The sequence below is a fragment of the Nothoprocta perdicaria genome, unplaced genomic scaffold (genome assembly GCF_003342845.1).
Source record: "Nothoprocta perdicaria isolate Ctin4 unplaced genomic scaffold, notPer1 scaffold_8, whole genome shotgun sequence".
Taxonomy (NCBI): domain Eukaryota; kingdom Metazoa; phylum Chordata; class Aves; order Tinamiformes; family Tinamidae; genus Nothoprocta; species Nothoprocta perdicaria.
The window spans coordinates 4,735,815-4,760,798 of NW_020456087.1; the positions used below are offsets into that span (position 1 = coordinate 4,735,815).

The 24,984-nt window shown below is 35.4% G+C and overlaps 1 protein-coding gene across 1 annotated transcript in view; it reads right to left on the minus strand.

Annotated features, from left to right (window-relative positions):
* Positions 1-1,588: 1,588 nt before the first annotated feature.
* Positions 1,589-24,984, minus strand: part of PRKD1 (protein kinase D1) — a 117,098-nt gene continuing 93,702 nt past the window's right edge. Inside the window, exons 7-18 of the mRNA XM_026051828.1 lie at positions 23,658-23,862; positions 21,342-21,465; positions 20,404-20,481; positions 19,690-19,969; positions 17,587-17,639; positions 16,336-16,408; positions 15,657-15,763; positions 14,641-14,802; positions 13,236-13,334; positions 11,891-12,158; positions 4,079-4,164; positions 1,589-2,296 (exon numbers count right to left, since the gene is read on the minus strand). Of these exons, the coding sequence (XP_025907613.1) occupies positions 2,078-2,296; positions 4,079-4,164; positions 11,891-12,158; positions 13,236-13,334; positions 14,641-14,802; positions 15,657-15,763; positions 16,336-16,408; positions 17,587-17,639; positions 19,690-19,969; positions 20,404-20,481; positions 21,342-21,465; positions 23,658-23,862 (1,754 nt within the window). The 3' untranslated portion in view covers positions 1,589-2,077. The remainder of the gene's footprint in view (positions 2,297-4,078; positions 4,165-11,890; positions 12,159-13,235; positions 13,335-14,640; positions 14,803-15,656; positions 15,764-16,335; positions 16,409-17,586; positions 17,640-19,689; positions 19,970-20,403; positions 20,482-21,341; positions 21,466-23,657; positions 23,863-24,984) is intronic.

Here is a 24,984-nt window from a genome sequence, read left to right on the forward strand (position 1 = left end):
TATGCAGAAGTGCACAGCTTGCCAGTTGTACCAGCTGCATAATGTGGAAAGCCAGAAATTTCCAAAATTACCTTCCAAAATTATCTTAAAGGGGAGGTCTGGGGTTGAGGTTGAGGCTAAGGGGTGGTTAAACTAGGAAAGACCACAAACGTGCATCAGCAAACCTGCACCAACCTTGATTGAAAAAAAATAGGCATTACAGCAGAAAATTCAGTGTGCTTGAACTCTGTTGCATCAGCCTTCAAAGCACGTTACAAGGCCAATGTTTTCAAAGAGCTTCTTTGATGGTCCTGTTGAAGTGCAAAAAGAGTTGTGAGCTAAGGGAATATCCTCCTTTTCTGGCAAAGGGACTAGGGGAAAAGATGGAGTGGAGGCAGAGATTTAAAGGCATTTTTCACAGGACTTTTAATTTTTCTATGATATGTAATTCCTGCTTGAATAGAGGTGCTATTTCTTCATTTCCTCTATAGTACATTTTATCTGTGCACTAGAGATCCAAAACATGTAGGAAAAAATCTGCTGGCTTTGGTGATGTTATCTATCTGTCATAAAGTTCCTTTTGGACAAAGTTCTACTTGAACTGAAGTATGCATTTATCTGAAGAAATGCAATGCACAGATTCTAACATCAAGCGACGATTTGGTTAGTAGACATTCTAGCTCTAGAAGTTCATACTTCTAGCTCTATAGCTCTGATCCTTGTATCACATCACTCTGGCTGTTTCTGGCTCTCTCTTCTACACCTTTCTCCTCTTCTCCTCTTTTATAGCTGCTTATCAACTGGTATTTCAGAGATACCTTGTGATRTAGAGTCATCTTCACCTTGTCAGTGAGTTATTGTGGTGCTTGATTTGAAGTGCAGCCTGAACCTCTGTTAGAGTTGAAGCTAAAAGCTGGGACACCTACTAATTTTTAGAGATGGCAATTATACCTTGAAAGTTTTGAGGGGAAAGATGGAGAGGAAGCCATATTACCATGTCAGTTCAATAGGACTCAGAAAAGCAAGCTGGCACATTTCACTAAAAACAAAGTTCCTAATAATTTCATTGGTGCAAAATCAATCCTGAAATGTGTTTCATATCTATCAAACTTCACAATACAAAATCAGTCCAAAGGGGTTCTTCCAAAATGTGCTTTGCAGGTATGTGTGTGAGCTGATAACATTTTCCTACCTATCTCCATGCAGACTTCCTGATGATGAAGTTTCCCCAGCTCCTTCTGATCCCATTCTAAGGATATTTTAAACAGAAAGATCAACCAAATGAACATATTTTAACAAGACTTTTATTGAAAACATACACAAAGGCAACATGTTATTTAGCTTCTGAATGTACATATTAGAGAATATTCATATTATAGGAGAAGTTTTAAGAAAAAGAGAAATATAACTGACATGCTGCAGTTTACATTACTAAGGCATTTAGGCTTAAGAGCAAGTTGTATTGTGTGCGTCTGTGTATGTATGTGTATATACCCATACATAAAATCACATACACACAGGTTATCTTATTTGAAACTGTACAGTGCTGTACAATTTATTTTATGCTTTTTTTTCTGTATTTTTCTCCCCCCCCCCCCCCCCCCACCCCACTAAATAAAGCTTTTATCCAAATGGTAGAAGTTGTTCACAGAACAGCGGTAATAATCTACTCTTCAAGAGTTTGCTTACAATTACAATACTAAGGATGCACCAAAAACAAAACAAAAAAACTAAATAAACAGAAGAAAACAGATCTTCATGGGAAAGTTTTCTCTTACCAAAATGAGGCTCAAGTAAGAAAAACACTAGTTTGCAAAGGCACAGTGGAGACAGGTTTTAATGCATTAAATACAACATGAATCATTCACAATAACAAGTTTAGTGTTTCTGGGAACTTTTGTAAATACAACACAGTTGGTCACACAAAAATGTTTCTGTTGATTTGTCTTGGCAACTCAGATACATCAACAGTGTAACAGCATAACAGCTTTGTTCCCATCTGACAGAAAATAATGGCAGTTCTGCAAGGCAAACGTTAAACCTGACCGTATGTATTTATTAATTCCACAGTGTTTTGACAGATTATAGGGGATGCAACTTAAAGGATGCTGACACGCTCACTGAGGGCTTTCATTTCTGTTTCCTCTAGTGTGGAGTTTTCATTATGGTTAGCACTTGGATTGATAAGGTGTGCTGGGTACTGCAATCCATGTTCTCCTGAATACTGCTCCCACCGGGAATCATCGCTTTCATGGGTGATGTARCGTTCCCCTATTTTACATTCAAGCTCCCTTAAGTCTAACCAGGTTTGATAGTCCTGAAATAAAATAACATCATTAGTTTAACATCCCTAAAATAACTGACATTCGCTTCTACTCCCAGTTATCTGAAAAGTACTATCAGCTTGGCTGATAATATAAATGTCATGCCTTTCTAGTACTCCAAAATGGAAAAATCAGGTAATAATAAAATATGAAATTTTCCCAGAGAGACAGATTTTATCTTTAGAAGATTGTTTGATAAATTAATTTTGTTTAACTGCCATTAACTATAATATGGAGATGTTATAGGCTTTTTTGTAGAATGTATTGGTAGTCTATGGACTTTTATGACATCTAAATGAGGCATAGGTGGTTAAAAAAATGTCTCATGCTGGCCAGAAGAAAAAGAAAGAAKAAACATCTTTCTTGAAATCATACATTTATATTCCAGTAATCTATATCAGACAGTCAAGCCAGTCGCTCCATCCCAATATGATGGTGCCAGATATGAATTCAGCTTGGACTAGAATAACAAAAATCTTCTTTTCTGTCTTTTAGCAAGTCCTGGTGTGCTCATACGTCTACACATCAAAGCTGCTTTGGATTTCTGTTTTGACAGTCAGCAGTGCTGGTTCTCACACGGTTTAGCCTGTAATGCCCTGCAGCTTCTGGTCTGCCTGAGGTAGATCTCAAGTATAATAATCTTCTCTACCTGTTTTTCTACCCRCCCCGTTCCACTGATATTCCTCCTCAGCCATGAGATGTCCAGCCTACACGGGACAGCCTTTGCCCAGCTCACCTCTCTGCTCCCCAGTGGCTTAAAAATATATTCTGGTTGCCAGGGGTGAGAGAATGAACATTTGATGAGGAAAAGACTAGCTGATGTCAGAAAAAAAAATGGGAGGAAGAAAGCAAGCCCAGTAGGAACATCTCAGGCGGTTTTCTAGTCCATTTTTTCTAAAAAGATATCTAAAAATGCTCCCCAGAAAATAACTGCTAAACGGAGAGAAATAAAGTACATGTTTAGCTTAAAACTTAGTGGAAATACATCTTTTCAACAGAGAGAAAATGCAGTCAGTCATCACTGCATTTAGTCATCACTGTGTTTGGTTATCCTACAGACATATTTAAGAAAAAACATAATGTCACAGTCCATAACTATTTTTCTTTTTTTAATTATTCATAATTTTTCTTGGCAATTTCAGTTGCCAAGAGTAACTGTTGCTGTTGGGTACCTGGAAAGAAAGATTATTTAGAATGGTATTTAAACACTGTAATTAGGAGTGCTGGAGAGTGTGCAGCAAAGATGAGTGTTTGAAGCTGATGTCTTTACTATAAGAATGTAAGWAAAGTTAATGATGAAAATGTTGAGATGGAAACTTACATATTCTTTAAGCTTAGGACTAAAAATGGATGCATTGAGCTACCCCTTAGTRCCAATCCCACAACCTGCTCTCTCTTTCTTCCTGGAAAGACACCACTTCACTAGTTCSTTCAGATGGCTGTGAAGTGGTAGCCCATTGATTAGCTATGATAAGAAGTGAATCAGAGAAGAATTTGGGCAGTGAGAACATATAAGTCAAATAACTTCAAAACTTTTTTCTTTTTTTAAATGAAAACATATATCTTGGTGAACTAATGAGATATTTTTATTTTTATAGCGTATTTTGAAAAGATGAGATTAGTATTGGAATCTGRTACCTAAAAAGTTAATCAGGACTTACAGGTAAATTGGTGAAGGGGGATGAGGTTAAGTCTGTGCTTAAAGGCAAAAAGATGTTTTATATATATTTTGAACCTAAGTGAAGAGGAAAAAAAAACAGAATTTGTAGCAATACCTGTAACCAYGGATGGCTTAATGTTTTGTCCACACTGTAGCGCTTTCTCATTTTCACTTGCAACAAATTATTTATGAGATCAATAGCTGAAAGGAAATAATATTGAAACATGTCAGTTAAAAATATTCGTTTCAACATWTGCATAGAAATACACAATCTGCAGTCAATGCACATGTCCCCGAGGGTGCCCGTGCTCCCCTTCCTCATCTGTTTTACYCAACACTGCCTGCTGGCTGCACATYGCGGACCCCTGCGGTTGTTTGCAGGCACACAGTGAATGCTGGAGACAAATCTCACTCAGCTGACTCACAAATAAAAAGAGGAGGTGAGGACTACAATATCCTTTGGCTTTCATAGCATACAGTATATATGTATATAATTCCAGGAGACTGTTAATGTCACTTTTAGATGAGTGACCACAGCAGCTTCCCAGACAGAGTTGAAAAATGGGGGTTTGTAAGGAAAGTTTGCGAAGCTGCTCTTGTGAACCAAGCATCGCCCCGACCTGCTACCCAGCAGCCTGGTGTTTCATAAATGCTAGAGGGTGGCTTGGCTGCTTTACAGGCTGCTGAATGGTTGTGCTTCAGATGCAGGTCAATGATTCACAGAGGTTATAGGAATGTGCGCTGCAGTGCCTGAAGCAAGAGGCTCACTAGTCAATGAGCACTGCAGTTCATTGTGATCCGTTTGGAAAATCTTTGGGATGAGATTGCYGAGCTTTGAATGTGCCTGGTAAAGCCATTATATGTGTGCGTGTGTGTGTGAGTGTATACACACACACATGTGTGTGTATATATATATACATGTATATATATATATATACACACACACATATATATATACATACATATACATATAAGGCTGAAATGAAAGGTTAAACTCTAGTCTAGATGCTTAAAGTTCATCATGTGCTCTGGAGAAGCTTGTTATATAATAATTGACAAGTTGCAAGAAATGACAGCATCACTGTAACTGTGCCATTTTATCATAATATGCCTYGGCTTGTATATTGTTCCAGATATGATGGTTTACACCTCTGCTGGATTCTCTGTATGGAAAAGACTGCAAAAGACTGTCTTGCAAGYAACATGGAAGCAGAGGATATTGTCAACCATAGGGCTACATGGGATCATTGAGGGAAACTGGTTCTGGAATCTKCAAGACTGATGTTGCTGATAATAATTATTTATTATCTAGTGATAATAAATAGTAACTCCACCTTAAGAGGAAGAGAGACCACAAGATTCTTTAAAATGAGAAATCTAGGATGTTGCAATTTATGCAGCAAGATGAAAAAGCTTTTGTCTTTTTTCTTAGCAACCATCTCAATACTTTTTGTGTGTATGTGTGTATTCCTGTTCTGGGGGCAGACTGCTTGTACTGCCTAAGAGCCTCCATACACCAGTTCGTGCAGCTGGTGTGGAGGCAACCAGACTGTGGTCTGGGTGTAGCCCTGGCTACATCCAGGAAAATGGGAATGTATGTTGCCATCTGCAGTAAGCCTGACAGATTAAGTCAGGCTATAAGTAGTAAGCCTGACTTAATTAAAGTAGCCCTGACTTCCTGAACTATATCTTGGAAATAAAAGCCCCTGTGGAAAYGAGATAAAACAGATCTTGGGGCTTCTGACAAGGGCTTTTTGAGAAAGGAGGGATTGCCAGGGGTTCTGAAGTACACTTTTTTTTATAGACCAGATGGCTGTAATCTTTTTCTGTTGCAGACAAATAGACTTTTAGCCACTGGTTCTTTTAGCATAAGGTATAATTCATGCTAAATTCTCTAAACTCATGTCTATTTTGTTTGCGCTCAAAAACAAAAACAGTATCAGCATATCCTGCAATGTTCTCATCCTACCTACCCTTAAACTCTGCATAACTTATTGCAAGACTTTGGCCTGTCTTTTCAGCCACTGCTGAAGGTGATTTTAATACAAATTGAATTAAATCTAGTACCTTCAATTTTATAAGGGATTATTGTTTCTCAGTTTCTACAAATCTCAATTTGGCAAATGTGTCAAAGACTTGAAGAGTTAATTGTACTGGCAATAGACTTTTAGTGGACAGTTGTCCCCATATAAATATGCATTGCCTGAGATTTGTCTCTGGCTACTGCCAAGTTCCTATGGAAAATTCTTGCTTCCATAGTCTCCAAAACACAGAATATGGTATTCATTGTCTTTCTGTTATGCATCTGAAGTCCTTCTGTCCAACACACTGGAAGCAGATATTGCCACGTGCCCATGTTTGAGAAGTAATGAAGTATAGCAGAGCATGTTGAAATGCCTTGATGAAGCATTTTGACTTTCAGACAAAAAGTTATCTGGTCAAGGAATAACTTGTGAGGGGATCCAAAGACACTTCTGAACCTTGATGGTTGCATCATCACCTCTTTTCAAAAGTATGACAGGCTATGGCCTGTACTTTGTATACTTCATAAGAGATGTTAAACTGATCTTCCTGTTTGCTTTTTTTTTTTAAAGAATGTTTTTATCAGCCTTAGCAAATATAGAGTTCAAACAGTCTTAAAAATCATTTACCATCAAGATGAATGCCAACATGATGGCTAAGCTTTGAAARTGAGCGAGAAGCCTGTAAGAGGCACACCACAGTGCTTCAGGAACTCCCTGTCCAGGCATACAAGTCATAGTTCATAGAGCCATTTACCTTTTTCCAGCCATTTACCATCAAGGTACATGCAACCACTCAAACTAAGCAAAACCCCCTTCTTAAGCATAAAAGTTTAAAATTTCATTTAGAAGTCAAGATCCAGGTGATATATACAGGCTACATAAGAGTTGTGTAATAGAAAGCAGAATTAATTGAGTTCAATACATATAAGGTTTAATAGCTGAAACTGAAGGATTAAAGGATTTTTTTAGGAATCTAAGATATTCTGTTAATGAGAAATTTGGAACTTAATAAAGAGATTCAGACATTAATAGGGTCCATGAGATGATGGGTCCCTGGAATAAAGGAAATGAGGAAAGGTCCTGGCTGTTCTGTCTTTTGTATGTATGTTACCAAGTTCTGTGAGTTGCAGACTTTGTTACACAGACTAGCCGTCAGTTCCTCCTGACTTAGAGACAGCACAACTGTTGGTCATTTAGATAATGATCATTCAGTGAATCCCCAAGGCGGGAGATTCAAATGCAACCTAAAAAGCTATATRGAACCTTTATTTTAGGAAAGAATGCTTTTTATTTGCATTTCACTAGAAAGAACCTCCTAACTCAGGAGGTTCATGTTTCTGAACTGTTTAATGGCATTTTATTATGACAATTAATTGTATTAAAGACAGTAGCAATCTACACGCATAAGCAAATTAACACATGACAATTACAATCTCTATAGGAATGATCTGTTTAAATCAATTAGAATGTAACCCACACATTAACATGGAAGTATGCAAAAACTATTATGTATCATTTAGTCCTATCAAATCATCATTATCATTTAGTCCTATCAAATAAGCTTTAGCTTTTCATAGTCTATAAAGAAGAAATCATCCTAAGAATATTAAGAAAAGTGCTAAATTAACAATAAATTCAAACTTGTTCTTTAACTTTTAAAGAACACCTATAATATCACATACTCTCACATACTCAACTGTCATTGACTGGCATAATGACATAACTGTCATTAACTGAAGTTGTCAATGTAAAACTCCTGACTTAGGTCCTGGATTCCTCCAAATAAAGATCTGCTGGTCAGTGGTATGACTTCTGCACGTATACATCCCTATTGCTGGGCAAAACAGTTTTGTTCACAAAAGCTCTGATGTACATGCAGTGAGTCTGGTAAATAACAATATTTAGCTGGCAGAGCTGCTTTTTTTTTTTTTTTTAAAGGAAATGGAGTCAGCTATACTATCAAAATAAATCTTTGGCAAGTAGAAGCAGCAGCTCCACAAGAGAGATTTTTTAATGCTGTTCCATACTAGCAAACATGCCTAACTATGGCCAAGACCTTAGTTTAAGCAGCCTGTTAAAGATTTAATGAGATGGAGAGCATCTCTGAGCTCTGACATGTACATGACCTCCCCTTACTTAAGGGTCATTCAGGTGACTTTCTCATTAATGCATGGAACCCTTTTCTATTCACATTATTCTGAAACARGTCTAAAAACAACTGGCTTGAAAGCAGCTGCACTGTTTATTCCTGACAGCATAACAGGCACACCATGATCAAATTTAACACATGGAAGAAATTGCATAGTTTCCTCCCATATTACTTAATCTGGAAGATGATATGAAGTACCTAATCAACACTGAGCACGTCACAGTTTCACAGGGTAGCAGTGATAGTTCTGTTGGTAGCTGATGCAGAAAAAAAAAATCGACAAAAAATGCATACAGTGATTTATGAAAATTCCATAAAAGAAACATATTGAATATGCTAAAGCATGACATAGCACAACATAGGGCCAAGCAGCTCAGAACTGCCACACATGCTCAGATGAAGGTATTCTTACAAAAGAGAGAGAGAGAATGAGCATGAATGTTGCAAAAAGAGGCCAGGAATGTGCAGCTGCTTGCTTATAAAAATTGTTTGGTGAATTTTACAGGGGACTTGCTCAGTTTTGGCTTAAACTATAAAGAAAAGGAACTGAAGAAGTGAGATAAAAGGACTGTGTAGTAGAGGTCTAAACTTGAAAAGTGATGTTTGTTTAGCATTCTGAGTGGAACACTAAGGAAAAATCAAATTGTCAGAGATACCGAGGTTGAGAAATCTTAGTTTTCATAGGTTAATCTTTTAATGGGAGAAGAGGACAGAAGAAGCATTACACCAAACATCATGCCAGAATGTCTCCAGGAGGGGAGAGATAACAAAATCAGAATTTGGTCCAAATGTTAAGATATCAGACAGAGACATTATGGAGAGAAAAGAGTCAAAGGCAAAGACCAGGCCACGTTTCTTGTGTRACAGAAGCCAGTACTGTTTGTAGTCACTGGAAGGAGTTAAACATTCCAACATGTGATCCACATATGGATGCTGCCTTCTTTCTTGGGTTGTGATTCTAGATTGGTTTCATTTGTAACGCTACTAGAAAATGCTAATCTGACAATTGTAGTGCATACATAAAAAGTAGTTTGCAARAAAAATAACTAAAACATTGCTATATTCATGGCACAACTTTCCTCCAAAATATATTTTTCCCATGTTTTTGCTCTGAAATCTTGTATTTTAAGAAATGTATATTTTATATAACCAAGCAACTTAAACTCTTGTAGGTCATGGATTTTTACTAAAACCAAAATGATGATAAAGAACCTGCTGAGAATTTCAAGCAAAATTGACTGTTTTATCAAGTTAGCTAGCTAGCTAGCTTAGATGTAGCAGCTTTGTTCAGGATCCCAGCCTTTTACAATTCCAAAGTAAAACCCATATCTCTTGTTTCTATCTGTTATCAGTTGCTTTCAGCATGAAAGAGGATTGTTGATACATATAGTAATGGRTCTGAATAAAGAACAATATTATTTTTTCTGATCAGCTTCATATGTATTTTGTCACTGTTCTGAAATAGTGCTTCTAGGATTACCATATTATGAATATTCATAGTGACTAATACTAATGTATTTTAGTGGTAAAAAGAAAACAGCAATGCCCATTGAATCTTACATGTTTAGAGAATCTGAGCACTTTTATTCGCAGATATAAATCAAAATTAATATTAATTCTTGTAGATGGTAGCCTAGCTGTCTGATTTCTTAGTTTCTGTTTGCCATTCATGAGACACATAAACATTATTTTTSGATATAGCTATCACTTTTTAGTTAAATCAATCCATAATGTAACTTTTAGAGAATCTATTGCTAAAGAATGCTTGGGCATATGGAGAAAATGTCTTTAGTAAAGGAGAAAAGAAAAAGAATATTTACATTAGTTTTATTTATGGTAAGCTTTTGGTATAAAGTTTTCAAATTCACACAGTACCATATTTTAGAAAGATTTTTTTGCTCTGCATTGAAAATCTTTCTTATTTGGCACTTCAATCATCTGTGACAAGGACACTTGTCTAATCAGTTCTAGTTTCAGTTTTCTTGTGCTGCAGTAGAAGAGCAATATTTGGGTTGCAGACTTCTATGAGGAATGTAGCTGTGTATTTTGAGTTTCTATTAAATATTAATTAACTACATTTTAATTATATTTATATTAATTAATATTTATAGTTATATTAAATATTTGCACTAGTTTTGCAAATACTGGATCTAACTACCAAAACTTTTTTTTCCTTACAAGTAAAAATAACTTCAATAACTTTCTTTGAATTTTAACCCCATGAATATTGCCTCTTCGAAAAAAAAAAGAATCTCTGGGGTTGATCAATGATTGTTTACGAAGACCTTGCTGGATTATGCTGCATTACCTCATCCCATCACACAGTCCAGGCTTCTGGAATGGAAGAACTAGTTAATGATAATAATGTCCTGCTGGGAGCATTATTTCTGTAGTAAGAGTTCCATGAATTAGTTTTAAAAAAAAATATTGCACTCTGTAAAAATTATATTCTGGGTCTTTCTAGGTAAATTTTAACATATTAATTTGTTAAAGCATGTTCTTCCTTTCTTCTCTATGCTTGCAGCCTCATATCCATTGACTCTTAATGAAGGCTGTGACTCTAGAAAGGATAGATAACACCCTGGCAGCTGAGTTTTCTGTCAGGGCTCTACTGAATTTTCACAGCTGAATGTAGAAATTGATCTTCTGTCTACCMWAGCAGAAGCTTGTGCAAGACAATTTCCTGCAGCTTCTTTTGTATTGATTACTATTGGTATTGATTACCAGATAAAGCATTGCTGACAACAGATCCTGACAAAAGTATGAGGGTTTTAGTATCTGCTTCTGTAGAATTATATATTTTTAATTATTTTCAATATATTATATTGAAGTTTACCAGCTACCGAGATTAAAATAGCAGACAAGATAATCAGAGCATTTGTCAACTGAAAATATTACATGATTGTATTAAAGTGAGCAGCAGGCACACTCTTTTAAGCTTTTAATCATCTTTTGCCCAGATAAACTGGTCTGCTGTAACTATACTGTAAATAACAGAAATCRTAAAATCTAAATTCTATTACATATCAAATTGAATTAAAATATTTGAAGAAAAGAAAGAATCTAATATTTATAATGATTTCTCTGTTTGAAGAGTTATAAAGCAACCTTAGTAAAATGTTATGGACATAAGGAAAACATTGAAAAMACTTTAAAAAGAAGAAAATCAAATTGTCTGAAAATGTTTGATGGATTCAGGGAAATTCTGGTGAAATGAGTACTAACATCATTTAAAAATGCTCAATTTAAATGTGTCTACTAAAGAATTATTCATATTGAGCTTTCATTATCAAAATTCTCTGATACTATTGATCAGAATGCTAGGTACAAAAAACCTCACTGCTTCTCTCTGTCTTCAGAGTCCATCCTACACCACTCACTGTTCTTGAGACATCATCTCTTTTTTTCAGCATCATTTAGACTACTGAAACAAGTGGAAATGTGGGGAAAAAAAAAACAGAGTAGAGATACYTGGGCCGAAAGAAGAGGTATGGAGTAAACATATGTAAGGAGAGTAGCACTTGCAGCACCTCCTAGAGAGATCCTTARACAGGGGATGCTGCCAAATGCAGTCCATACAGTCCCTGCAAGGAAATGTCTAAAGCAGTTCATAACACAGAAATTTATTATTACAATATATTGAAATTTAAAGTCTTTTCTTCACTGATATGTACCAAAAAAAATTAAATACCAAAGCAAATACATCTATACTTTTAAAGCACATATAGAAACAGCAGCCACAAACAGATTTTACCTTCAGGAGAAATTTCCTTCCATGGATTAGGTGGATACATGAAGGCAGCATTCTGGATTTGGTCATGTATATCTTCATCTTCATTGAATGGAAAGGTACCACTGAGGCTTACGTAAATGATGACACCCACAGACCACATATCCAGAGATCTGTTATAGCCTTTGTTTCTCAGGACTTCTGGAGCAAGGTAGGCTGGTGTTCCTACAACTGAACGCCTGAAGGATTTCTCTCCAATGATTCGAGCAAAGCCAAAATCACAGAGTTTTACCTGTTTGAAGCAAAGTGCTATGGTAATTCAGATATTTTTATTATCAGATACATGATTACATGGGTAAATTACGTAGGTAATTTAGTCATGATTTAGTTGAGAGATCCATCTCTACTGTTTATTCATGGGCACTCCTATTTTAATTTATTATTTTTTTAAATGTTCTTTGAGTAGAAATTCATGATTCCAAGGAATCATTACACAACATTACACAAGTTGATTCCATTTCCTGTATTTCTTCATTCCATAAATAAGCTACCTAGGATATCTTAGGTCCCTTCCAAAACTGCATTTCTTTGATTCTAACAGCTTAGTCTGCTGCTGCAAATAATAATACRAAGTAATAACACTTATTCATAGCATAAAAACATGGCAAATCAAAATTTTAATCTTATATTTTCTTCTTATGTTAAGCAACCTAATAAAATTTATTCTTGAACTGCCACTTCAAGATACAGTTAGGTCTTCACTCTTTACAAAAATCTCTGCTTTTTCCAGAGTGTCAGATCTAGCTGTTGAAAAATTCTCCCTGCAGATTTCACTGCAGCTCCTTCATTTTTAGTTATTGATAGCATTTAAAAAAAAAATAAGTGTCAACAGTATCACCAGCATTTCTTTGAATATTGGCATGTGGAGAAAATCTTAACAATAGATAAAAAGTAAAAGAAAGTGATTTAGGACACAAGCAGTACAACAACAATCTAGAAGGTATATTTATAAAATCTATACTTTACCTGTATTTAAATTCATAAAATTAAAGAAGCATCTCTTCTCCATAAGCTGTAACCTAACTTTAAAAAAAAATACTGCTTCTTTTCTGAACCTGCATACAAATTGTCAGTTATCTGGACCAAATAAAATAGAAAAATGACAAAAAGCAATAATTTTTAAAAATGTCATCTTTGGAACCTTTTTAGATTATGGAATCAGATTTGTCCTAACTACCTCATAATTCTCTGTAGTTTTGGAGGCAGATGCAAACAGATCACTACTCACTTTTATGCATGTTTACAAAATAACTACTGGTAACACATTAAGCTGAATTACTTATCTTAGCAGAGAACATTTTCTACTTGCCTGTGGGAAAGGGTCAGCTGATGCCAACAATACATTTTCTGGCTTGAGGTCACAATGAACAATATTTTTGAAATGCAGATGCCTTAAAGCAACAAGGATCTGTGAAGAAACAAATCAGGAAGAAATGCAGTTTTAAATGATACATTTTCTCTCTCTCTCTCTCTCTCTCTATATATATATATATTATTCAGTGATCAAAGGATGAAGCATGAATGTAGAAAAACATGAATGTGTCTTTTAAAATAGTGTCTTCCAAGAATAAAAAAAAAAAAAGATGCTTGCAGTTATATGCTATGCCTTAAACTTTCTTGTTTCACAGTATGCAACAAGATTGCTCCCTCTCCATAGACTCTATATTCTAAACAGATACTCTGAAAAAACTTAACTGTACATACTTGTTCCCTTTTTTAGTGTGAAATGTTTTTTTTAAGTATCTCATTTGCAAAATGCCCATCCAGATCTAAATTATGAACTCAAAAATTWTAACTGAGATAGTATACAAGCCAATTTAAACAATTTCTTGAAAAGAGAAAGCATGTGCATTTTACTTCATTTTGTCTAAAACACATTCCTCCTATTCCTTTGGTTTTAATTCTGCTATTTTTTGTGTCTGATCAGAGACTGACAAAATTTTCCACTCTATCAAAAGAGGCAACAGTCAGGAGGCTGAATGAAGTGGGGAAAGCAAGAAATCAGATTCTGAAGCTGATGGCAGTTCAGCACTTGAAAGCTGGGGAAGCCTCTTCATTCCATCTCCTTAATAAACATTCCCTGTAGCACTATTGTTCCTCCTCCTTTTCYTTGCATTAACACAGAATAGAGGCTATTGCAAAGCTAAGGAGCYGATCTAGTCACCTGCCTATCTAATTTTATCCCTGCATTATGGGCAGACAAAGAAGTAATATGACAACTGGAAGGATAAAAAGAACCGCCCTCCCAGAAAACATATCACGTTAACTGAAGTCCTGCAAGAAAACAGACTCATTTCAATCAGATACAGTGCTGAGATCCAATCTCAGCACAGAAAAGCTACACCTAGTAGCTTTGTATGGTGTGAATACAATAGTGCGATACAGGGAAATTCAAACGGTTCAGATTTTGTTCATCTTATATTAGGACTCAACAGAGGTGCTATTTGTGAYATGCATCCGTTCTTGTGCTTACTTCTTCATGCATAATGGGAAACGTGCCTTGATGGCCCTTATACCCAGCAATCAGACAATTCCATATTTATCCTGTTCTAGTTCTTCCTAATAGWTTACTACCCATCAGATAATGCACATGAAGATGTCTATATAGGATTATAACTCAAGTTTTTGCAAGTCAGAGGGGTAAATTATGGCAAAACATTAGCAACGGTGATAATACTTCAAACTTCTGACTAGGTCTATAATTTTTTTCTTACCTGAGTAATTAGGAACTTTGTTATTCTTTCTGGCAATCTGCCTTTTTCACTTGATAAGATCATTTCCAGCATGTCTCCATGGAGTTTTTCCATAACAACAAACACTCTTTCTGGTGTCTCAAACATGCACTCCAGATTTACAACCCCAAGGTGATGAAGATTCTATTAAAGACATATATAGCATTTGAAAAAAACTAATTTCCCAACATAATTAATATATTTTATCATTAACCACCCAATCTTAAGATCCTTCCCCCAACACAAGACAACATCCTTCATGTCCAGTCCTTCAGCATTTAAAGCGTGCCTTGTTTGTAGATACATGAAATTTCTAGGTATAGAGGTCTTATAAGAGTGTGGTTGAATTTCAAATGAGTTTAAGAAACATTAATTTTCCCTGTTATGTCTGGTGTTTAAAATTACAAAGATTGTAAGTCCTAACATGATATCAGAATGATTAAAAATAAAATACTTACAACTCTTAACATGTTGCATCATAGGTAAGGTTTTAATTAAAAAAGATATAGCATATATAAATAATATATATATAGTTATTACACAAATTCTCAAGGTCCTGACGTCACAAAGGTACTATGTTATCTGTATTTTATAACACACTAACTGATTTAAATGTTGGTGAATATTTCAGAAATCAAGAAATCATGTTAGTTTGACCGAAGACATATTGCCAAGGTTTCTTTCTATTTTAACGCCTGTTATTGTTGCGATCCAATTCCTATAAGTGAAGGTCAGAAGGAACTTTATGCTCCTGTGAAATGCTTTGTACCTATATTCAAGTTGTTTTGGTACCTTAGGAACCAAATCAGGAAAAACACCATCACACCAAGTGTCCTGGAGAATATAATGCCAATAGCTTAATCTCTTTTAAAATAAGGAAATCTCAATAAGAAAGAGAGAAAGTAAAACAAAGAGAGAACGTACAAGTACTACAAGAAGGGTTTACAGTACTGTACAAATCGAGTTAGTTAATATAGTAAAAAGGCAAAAGAAAATACCTGTAGAATCGCAACCTCATTACGAAGTTGGCTTTCCTGTTTAGTTGGAAACCTTAGTTTGTCAATTATTTTAATGGCAACATCTCTTCCTGTTTTGCGATGCTTTCCTGCATCAACAAATAATAATTTAAAAAACCCCTCTATCAATTAGCATATAGAATAATTTAGCATATTTAGAATATTTAGAATATTTAACATATAAAATAATTTAGCATAATATAGCATATTAGAATAATTCTGAAAAACTTTGCACTCTGGCTGCATTGTACAAATGACCACAGTCAAGTAATTCACTGAACAGATTTGTAACCAGTTAAACCAACATTAGAAGTTTTCTGCCATTTCTCTATTTTCTTCCCTTTGACAAGTTAACTTTTTTTATGTTCTACAATCACTTAACAAATCTGATAAGCACATAAACCAGCCTACGTACTAGAAAGTCAGCTTTGCAGTTAAACTATATATATTAAAGTGAACGCATTACATGCAAAACTGACTTTCTCATACTTAAACCATACTCTGCAGTTGTTTGGTTAGAGGGTTATTTGGTTAAAAAATGCTGTTTATACCAAACAATTGGCACCTAATTTCTGTAACAAATCATTTCAGAGTCCAAATACTTTCATAATTCAAAAGTTTTCTGTCTCAAGCATCACGCTACAACAAAACAAAGTCTTACCTCCGTAAACAATTCCAAACTGTCCCGATCCCAGCACTTCATCTGGGAAGATTTGGTAGACAGTGCTAATGTCCTGTTTATGTAAGCATAATGATTATTAAGCTCRGAAATAGGGTAGCAAGATTTTTATTTCATTTGATTTTTCTAATGGGAACTAGCATACATTTACTTTTGGACATTTCAAAATACCAAAAACATTCATGTGAGTTTTCTTATAAGGCAAGGAAGAAAAATCTAATTTCAGAAAACTGCAGAAAGGAGAATCTTCAGCTAAATTTTAGTCATTGCCATCTTACAGAGAAGTAGTGTGCTATGGCCTATATTATACTTAATCTTCATCAAATCTTAAAACMAAAATACATATGGAAACAGAAGGGGTCCTGTTAGCAACACTCTACSTAGAAGACCCAGCTAAGGATCCTGGATCTAGCAGGATTATCATAAAAATCCTAGTTTTTATGAAAAGGGAGAAACCAAGAATTAAAACTCTGTTTATAAAAATCCTAGATAACCCCCCATTTTTGAATTCAGTTCCATTTTCCTGCTATTTTAAAAGCAGCAAATAAAAAGAAGAGCAAAAGAATCACAAATAGTTGATAATAAAAATTGTTCGTGCTTTTCCTTAAAATATAAAAGGACTCCCCAGGTAATCCCTTCCTTTCTTTTCTGGCAAATACCATAATGGCATAATGCTTTACTTGGTTGCAAACAGTCCTGCTTTCTTCTGCCTATGAGTAAGGAAACTATAATTTTCTTTGATCACATGCCTCATGACCAAAATTCCTAATGAGAGTCCCAAAACTTTTTTATGTATGTATAACTACATATACATCTCCTTCTTCAGAAGAAGTTTCATCTTTTGGGAAGGGTGTACGATGAAGAATGTCTAATCTCTCAGTAACGACAGGAAAATCTATATTTATCAATGCTTGTTATTAGTCATAGTAGGCTCATCTGGCTGAAATTCTGTAAACTAATAACTTATGTAGCCTACTTCTCATTCTGATAATCAGTAAGCCACAGGATAGGTAGTTAAATTCTCAGTTAAGCCGAGTTACCCAAATGGCACCTTTTCCTTGAAGCACAAGAATTACAGGAAGATGACTTTTCTCAAAAGTTAATTGATTCCATTTCTACAGTGTAAGTGAAAAATGGCTGATGGGAACTTCTCTCTAACATTTCATTTTCCAAAACAGATCAATGATTTTGCAAGCTTAATCATATCATGTCTAGCATTCACAGAACACTCACCACATTTTCTTGAACTTGGCAGTTTGACACTGAAATACTGATAGATATATCCCCTGGGGAAGAAAGTAAAATATACTTCAAACGGCTGTGCTTTTAGTTCAAACATGTAGTAATAGGAAATGACATTTACATCACATCAATATCTACTGACAATCCTAGAAACTGAACCAATTACGTCATCTTGTTCATCTCCCAGCCAACATAAAATTGCACCAGCCCCAAAATAGGTGACTTGAACAATAGACTTTTGCAAGCTACAGAAAAGAAGCTTATACATTTCAGTACTTATTTTTTAAATAGCGTAATCTCATAATTCCCATTTAGAAGCTCATTATTACTTTATTTTTTTTTCTATTTTTGAGCTTTAAATCCCTTACACAAGTAATAGGAGTGCAACGAGGGAGAATTGTACTTTTTAGTATTGATTTACAATGTCACATACAATGTACTTGATGCTAGTTAGCTTTCAGAAAAAGGCCTGTGTTTATTCATACTGATGCATTTATTGTTAAAAAGGCACATTTCAACTGGGTTAAGGACCATTATTAAGACACCTAATGGACAGAAAAATCTTGTACTTGCACTTTAATACAACAGAAAACAGAAAAAAAATATGAAATCAGAGCCCAGGATTTTTCCACAATCTTTTCAAACCGGAAACCTGTTGAGGTTAACAAATAACAGCCTCGGTAAAATTGGAGATTATATTTATTGCTAACTGCATCTATACAAGTATGTAATTTTAGGGAGGAAAGAATGGTTCTTCAGAGCATTGCTGTCTAGATCTCCCACCTCTGCCTGAAACCTTCAGGGCTGAATTTTCATTTTCTCAATATGGATTTCAACCCTATCAGCCTTCTACTGTAAAAACAGTTATGCACTGAAAACTATCCACCAATGCACCRTTGACCATGAGTAACTTCAGCCCTGAATATGGCTTATTTACTCCTTTTTTTCCTAGGAACAGGATGTTTTTGGAATGGAATTCCAAAACTGGAATCTACAGTTTGGCAGAGGCTTTTTACAATTGCTGATTCATACGTATATGCTACTCYGTGCGTACATGAGAGAAAGCAAGGACAAAGAAATGTATCTTACACTTTGAGTGGAAGACCACGTGAGTGGAAGTGGTTGCTACAGTTCTCAGTCCCTGCAGGAAGTTTTACTAAACCAGTTCACTTCTGGTGAACTTACGCTTCAAACTTCCCACGAAGCAGAGAAAACAGCTGTCATCTGTCGTTCCCCATCAAGCCTTCTGGGTCAGCTATGCTGAACTCAGCCTCTGAGCTCAGACCAGGGGCAGCAGGAAACTAATTTGTTTGAAATGATGAGCAGCCACAGCAGCACATGTCTGGTGGTGGTGATCTGCTCCAAATGTACCTGTATTCTTATGTGGTTTTTTTTTTTTTTTTTTTTTGCTCCCTGCTACTGCATTTACTTTGTTATCAGTACTCGAGCTAGATTTAAATGGCATTTGTATTTGGTTTACATAACCTGACAGTTTTGGTAGATAATTACCCAAATGTATGTAAATGTGAGGCTAAGATATATTCTGTCCTTCAGATCTTGGACAATGCGCCCGCCTGTTYTGCTGTCCTCCACACTTGAACTCATTGCATCTCAGTAGAGGATAATGTATATGTCGCTCAAACAGCCGAATGGGATGAAAAGGGCATTTCATCCGTGCTGTGGTGACTAAAAGAGTGAACAACTGYTTGTATAGACAGAAAGAAACATGAATTGTAGGTATGAAGGGGGGGAAAAAAAAAATCTATCAATTCCTATCCACAGCTCAGAAAACCTCATGCCTCCACACAAGAAGCTATTGCTCATGTCAGCAACACAAAGAGGATGCGGATGTCTTAAATATAGAACTTTTGCTAAAAAACTGCATGTTGTGTATTTATACAGACTTCTTRGTGTAAACTGGAAATATATGGATGAGAAACTACAGCTTCTATATACAGACAGGTGATAGGCCATGATGAAATAGCCTTTATTAGCTGTGCAATACTTCCTTTCCAAACCTGCAGAACCTTCAGCAATACAGTCATTTGTTATATGACTGTATTTATTGGAAATAAAAGAAATGAATGAACTTACTGTGTACGTTCGGTCCCGAGCCAGTTGGTGCCCCTTTAGGGATAACAGGCATCAAAGCATGCTGTATTGCCATCTCCCACATTCTTGCCACATCTATGCCAATACCACTAGTGAGAACACTGTTATTTAGTGGAACACTTGCAAGGTTTTCTATGTTTTCTCCAACATAATAGATTATATTTGCTGTGCTTATTTCAAAACAGTGAGGACTGGCTCCCTGAGGCAGTAAAGTGAAGGTTTTTGCAGGGTCCAGAGACAAAATTTCAGACAATGGAATTTCCTGAAATGAAAAGATGATTTTTTTTATGCAGATTATCAACATATATATATGTATATATATGTGAACTTTATTTAACTAAGTTATAATTTAGCTATAACTTTCAACCACATGCATCTTCTACAATCAAAAGGCTCTTGTAACATGAAAGTTCATAGCAGAGGTCTATTGATGGTAAAATACCAAATGTTTCAGGATTTTAACTATTACACTTATCAAAGAGAGGACTGAGGTGTCATCAGCAAAGAGTTTGGAAAGAACTTTTATTATGAATCAGTGAATGTCACTGAATGAGTTTCTTACAATCTGTCACCATACTGAACTGTACAAACACAAATCGAAGATATACTGCTTGAATACTTCATTTATTAACATAGCAATTCACTCCAGTTGTTATATTCTACTTGCAGAGAAAGAGATTGAAAAATATTCCTTACCTTGTAATATTTGCTTCCAGTATCATTTTGAAAAAGTGTAATGCATTTGCTGTCTAGTCTCCAGTAATGTCTCTTCCTCTGCAATAAACAATAATAAAGAAACTTTCTAACAGTTCTGAAATAAATTGATGAAATGCTCATTTCACAGCAACATCACTTCCAAAAACCGTCATTTAAATTTAAAAGGTCAAATTGTGGAGGATAGTTTTTCCTTTTATGGAAAAATTTTTAGGACAGATCTATATTTATGTTTAAAATGTATAGGGGTTTATAGAACCAAGCTGTATTCAAATTATTTTATATATATCCAAGTTTGAAAGAATTTAAATGTCACTTTGAAGCCTGTGTTACATTCAGCAGTTTGCTACTGGTGTGCTGGTAAAATAATTCAACTTTCTTTTTGTGTGAGTTGTAAGGCCCTAGCTCACTTCAGAAGGCCACAAACTGAAGCTTTTATTCTTGCTTTAGTAGCTCTGAATGAAAAATTACTTTTCTGTGCCAAGTATGTTTTACAAAAGTCTCAATTCACCTAACAGTCAGATGCCTAGGAAATTGCAGATGGAAGGTAAGCCTGCTTTCCAGAACCCCTGAGGTGTTAATAGTGTGTTTTACTTTCATCCAAATGTCTTCACATTTGGCTGCTTATGATAATACAACAGACATTTTTGGACATTTTGGGGTGTTTGGGTGTAACTGTCTCTTTGTAAGGAAAAGTGAGTATTTATTTCAAGCAGTGTTGGTTTCAACTATATAAAAAGTTAGAACTTCAGAATGCACAAATACTGCAAATTACACCTTACAGGAGYGACTTTATCCAAGAAGTATTAAGGTTTGAAAGGGTTAAAGCAATAAGGTTTGAAAGGGTTATTAGTATTATTAGAATCCTGTCCTATTATATAGAAGGTATATCAAGACAGGCCTTCCTTAACGTTTCTCACCAGTGTGTCCTTGCTTGTATAGTGAACCATCCAGCCCTCCTTCATTACTGTGCTGCTTCTCCTTTTCGTGTGCTTCACAGATTGCACCACTCTCATTAATGGAATATTGTTGCTGGTTGAAGGGCTTAAGAATAAATCAATAAAAGTTTTTTAAATAAGATAATGTTGGACAAAAAGAAAAAAAAAAGTCTTTCAAAACAGGATATACATACATCTCTATATATCCAATAGCCATGTTAGTAACAGTGTTAGTGACTACATTTGTACATTTGACATTTGTCATCGCTAACAGACCTGGACTATAGACTACTTTATAGACTACTTTGTCATTCCAGGTATCTTGAGGCAGATGAAGGAGAAAAAAAAAAAAAAAAAAAANAAAAAAAAAAAAAAAAAAGGTAATTCAATGCCAGAGGATGTCAGACACTTTCCAAAGCCTTCTTTCCAAAGCCTTACACACACACACAAATAAAATATCCCTAAAGAGAAGCTAATAAAATGAGCAAATGCCTAAGGCTTAAAGTAGGACGTGGGAGATTTCGCTCAAGCTCTGCATGATTCAGAATGCTACTCAATCTTGAATCTCACAGTAAACATTGTCTATCAGACTACTGGCTGTTCTCTTATCTTTCTTGAGGTTCAAAGACAGTTTTCAGAGTAGTAAAAGCTGTCTGTGCATGTGTATGCTTTTGCAGAGTATGGCAGAATCCACTGGAACCTCTCAATGAAAGAGGTTTAAGCTAAAACATTCTATCCTCCAAGTAAAGGACCTAAATTCTGTGTCTTGTACTCTGGAGTCCACCCGCTGAAAATTTCCACTAATTTGACAAACACTAACTTGGAAAGACATGGAACTTGACTGTATAAAATCTGGTCTATCTAGCTGGAGAAGTTTAAGAAGCAACAAAGCCCATCTCTCCACTTCCCTTACTGCTGGAGTTAGCACGTTCCGTGTAATGAAACATGGACTCTGCTTCAATCCTAAACCTAAACATGTAGTTATTTCTGGTAGAATTTTAAACTAAGATACTGCATTTAACATGAAACCAGAGCACACATTGCTCATAAATTCAGCTCTGCTGGCAAAGCAATTGGTACAACAACCAAAGCAAGGAAGGGCAAGAACCACCAGCAGGAGAACCATAATATCTTAAACGTCCACAGTTGTTCTGACTGTGCATGTCTGCAGATGGCCCTCCTTCAATGCCGTGCATCTTGGAAGTGAGGAACATTTTAAGAAGTCAAATCAAAATGTAAAAAGTGGCCTTCAGAAAATCTCATAAAAACTTTTGTAATTTGCTTGAAATTACTACTTCTAGTTTTCAAATTTTCCTTCTTGCTATAGGTATCAAAAAATACAACAATATGCCTAGATCTGATATCACAATTGCTTATACATTTTTTTCCATTAAACAAGCTGTCCCAATTTGTAGTCCAATAGCACTTTGACCATTTTATTGTATGACAGTACAATCTTGCATCTCATTTGTGGTACACTATCACTCCTGAGTAGTCTCAGTTCCTGAAGAACTGTCCTAGCCTGTGAAATTTAGAGATTTGAAAAACTATTCCTATTTTACACTACAGACATTCCAATATTGTTAAAATATATTTTTAAAGATATTATAACACCAGAATAACCAGCAGCTTCTTGGTGAGGAACTCTGAAGCTCAAATTTAAAGCTCTGCCACTCAGCCATATCCTAGGTGAGTAGAGTTGGCAGACAAGTAGTTATTCCAAAGGCTCCCCTTTAAAATGAAAGCTGAATAGTGCTATCACGAAGCTATCAGGACAAATGATCAGGCTGATGTATGGTTTCAACTTTTTGTTGTTGTTGCTCGCTCACTTGCTATTTACTTTTTTCAACCAGGATTTCACTGTGGATACAAGAAAGTTTTCCCATATGACGTTTTACTGAAACTTGAACATTCTCACAGTTCAGTTTTTAATAAAAATGGATTAAAAAGTAATGCTTCAAATACAATTTGCACTTCTAAACAAGGGAAAAATGAAAAAAAAAAGTTCTTCATTGTTCACTTGCAAAAAGAAGTTTCACAACATGATTTTCATGATAACAAAGCAGATCTGTGACAATCACATATACATCAGTTTTTGGATGCTAAACATTTAAGTTTCTCTTAAAAGCCCAGTACATATTCAGAAAAGCAGTTGCATTACTCTTTCAGAACCGTCACACATCACTCATCTCTGCATTGAAAAGGAGTGAGGATAGGGCCCAAGTAGCTTTCTACTTGAGTATAAATCACGATACTAAGAAACTTAAAAGAAGATGGAAATCATGCTTCCCAGCTCACCTGATCATCCTGTTAGACTCATCGTGATCTGCATCAGGATCCTGCATTTCCCCATTGTCACTATGGCATCCTGTCATTGATATCTCAGAATCATGAGCTATAGATTCTTCCATGTCATCTATAAAACCACTGTTTCTTTCACTGTCGTTGTCATCACTCCCTTCTTCCATGACCACATCAGACTCTGCCCCAGGACTAAGGAGATCTGGAATATTATTTCTGAAATTATTATCTGGAAACACGCAATAATCACTAAGTCCTACCATATTTGGGGCTTAGGAAAATTTATGTTCTCTCTTGAGTTCTACTTTCTGGTCTGTCTTTATTCAGTTTGTACTGGTAAAGCATGGTCTTAAACTGGCCACTGGGAAAATCATTACAGAAAGCTGGAAACTCATCAAACAGAAATATCTTCGGAAATACAATTTTCTATTAAAAACTGCCAAAGTCAAGGCTGAATTTCTTATGCATGGACTTCTATTCAAGCACTCTATAGTCATAGGCTTTATTTTTGAGATCTTCTGGCAGATTTTCCATACAGCTTGAATGTTGTGTACAGGCTTGATGGCTGTTGGCAGGCTACAGCTGCAAACCGATGCTAGAACAGCAGTAATTTCAAAACTAGAAATTTTATATTATGATGATGACATGACTGTGATCTATTGAAATAACTCCCAGGGCAATTACTTATAATGTGAACTATATTTTTTGGAAAAGAAAAGAGGCTATTTCCTTTGCACCAGTGTTCTCTGTAAGGCTGCAAGATACAGCTCAATAATATCTTATTGTGATAAGATTCTCTACCTTTATAAAAGGAAACATTAAATAAACATCAAAACCTCCAATGCAATATAGCAAAGAAAAAGACAAACAGAGCTTGGCTATGGAATTACAAAAATATAATAAATGGGGATGAATGGAAGACATAAAATTTACTACCTGTTCTCTTAGATTGTTTTCTTCTCATAAGCCAAGATAATGAGGAAAATACTGCACTAATTTTGCTTTTTGTGATATAACTTCTAAACGTAAACTATTTGACTCTGACAGAGCATTAACAGTATCTTCCAATGTTAAATTTAATAATATATTTTTAAAATTTAAATAACATTGAATTATCTAATCTCAAGATTGGAGATGCCTAAGCAAGATCAACGTAAGGAATAACTTTTACTGTAATTCTACTTGTGAATAGAATTTATTCGGAAAATAGTAAGGAAGACAGAGTTTTAAAGCTATTAAGCAAAGGATTTGCATTATGGAAAAAAAAAGACTTTTTTGTTTAAACTCAACCTGGGCTGTGACCTGGGCTGTTATATGGGCTGTG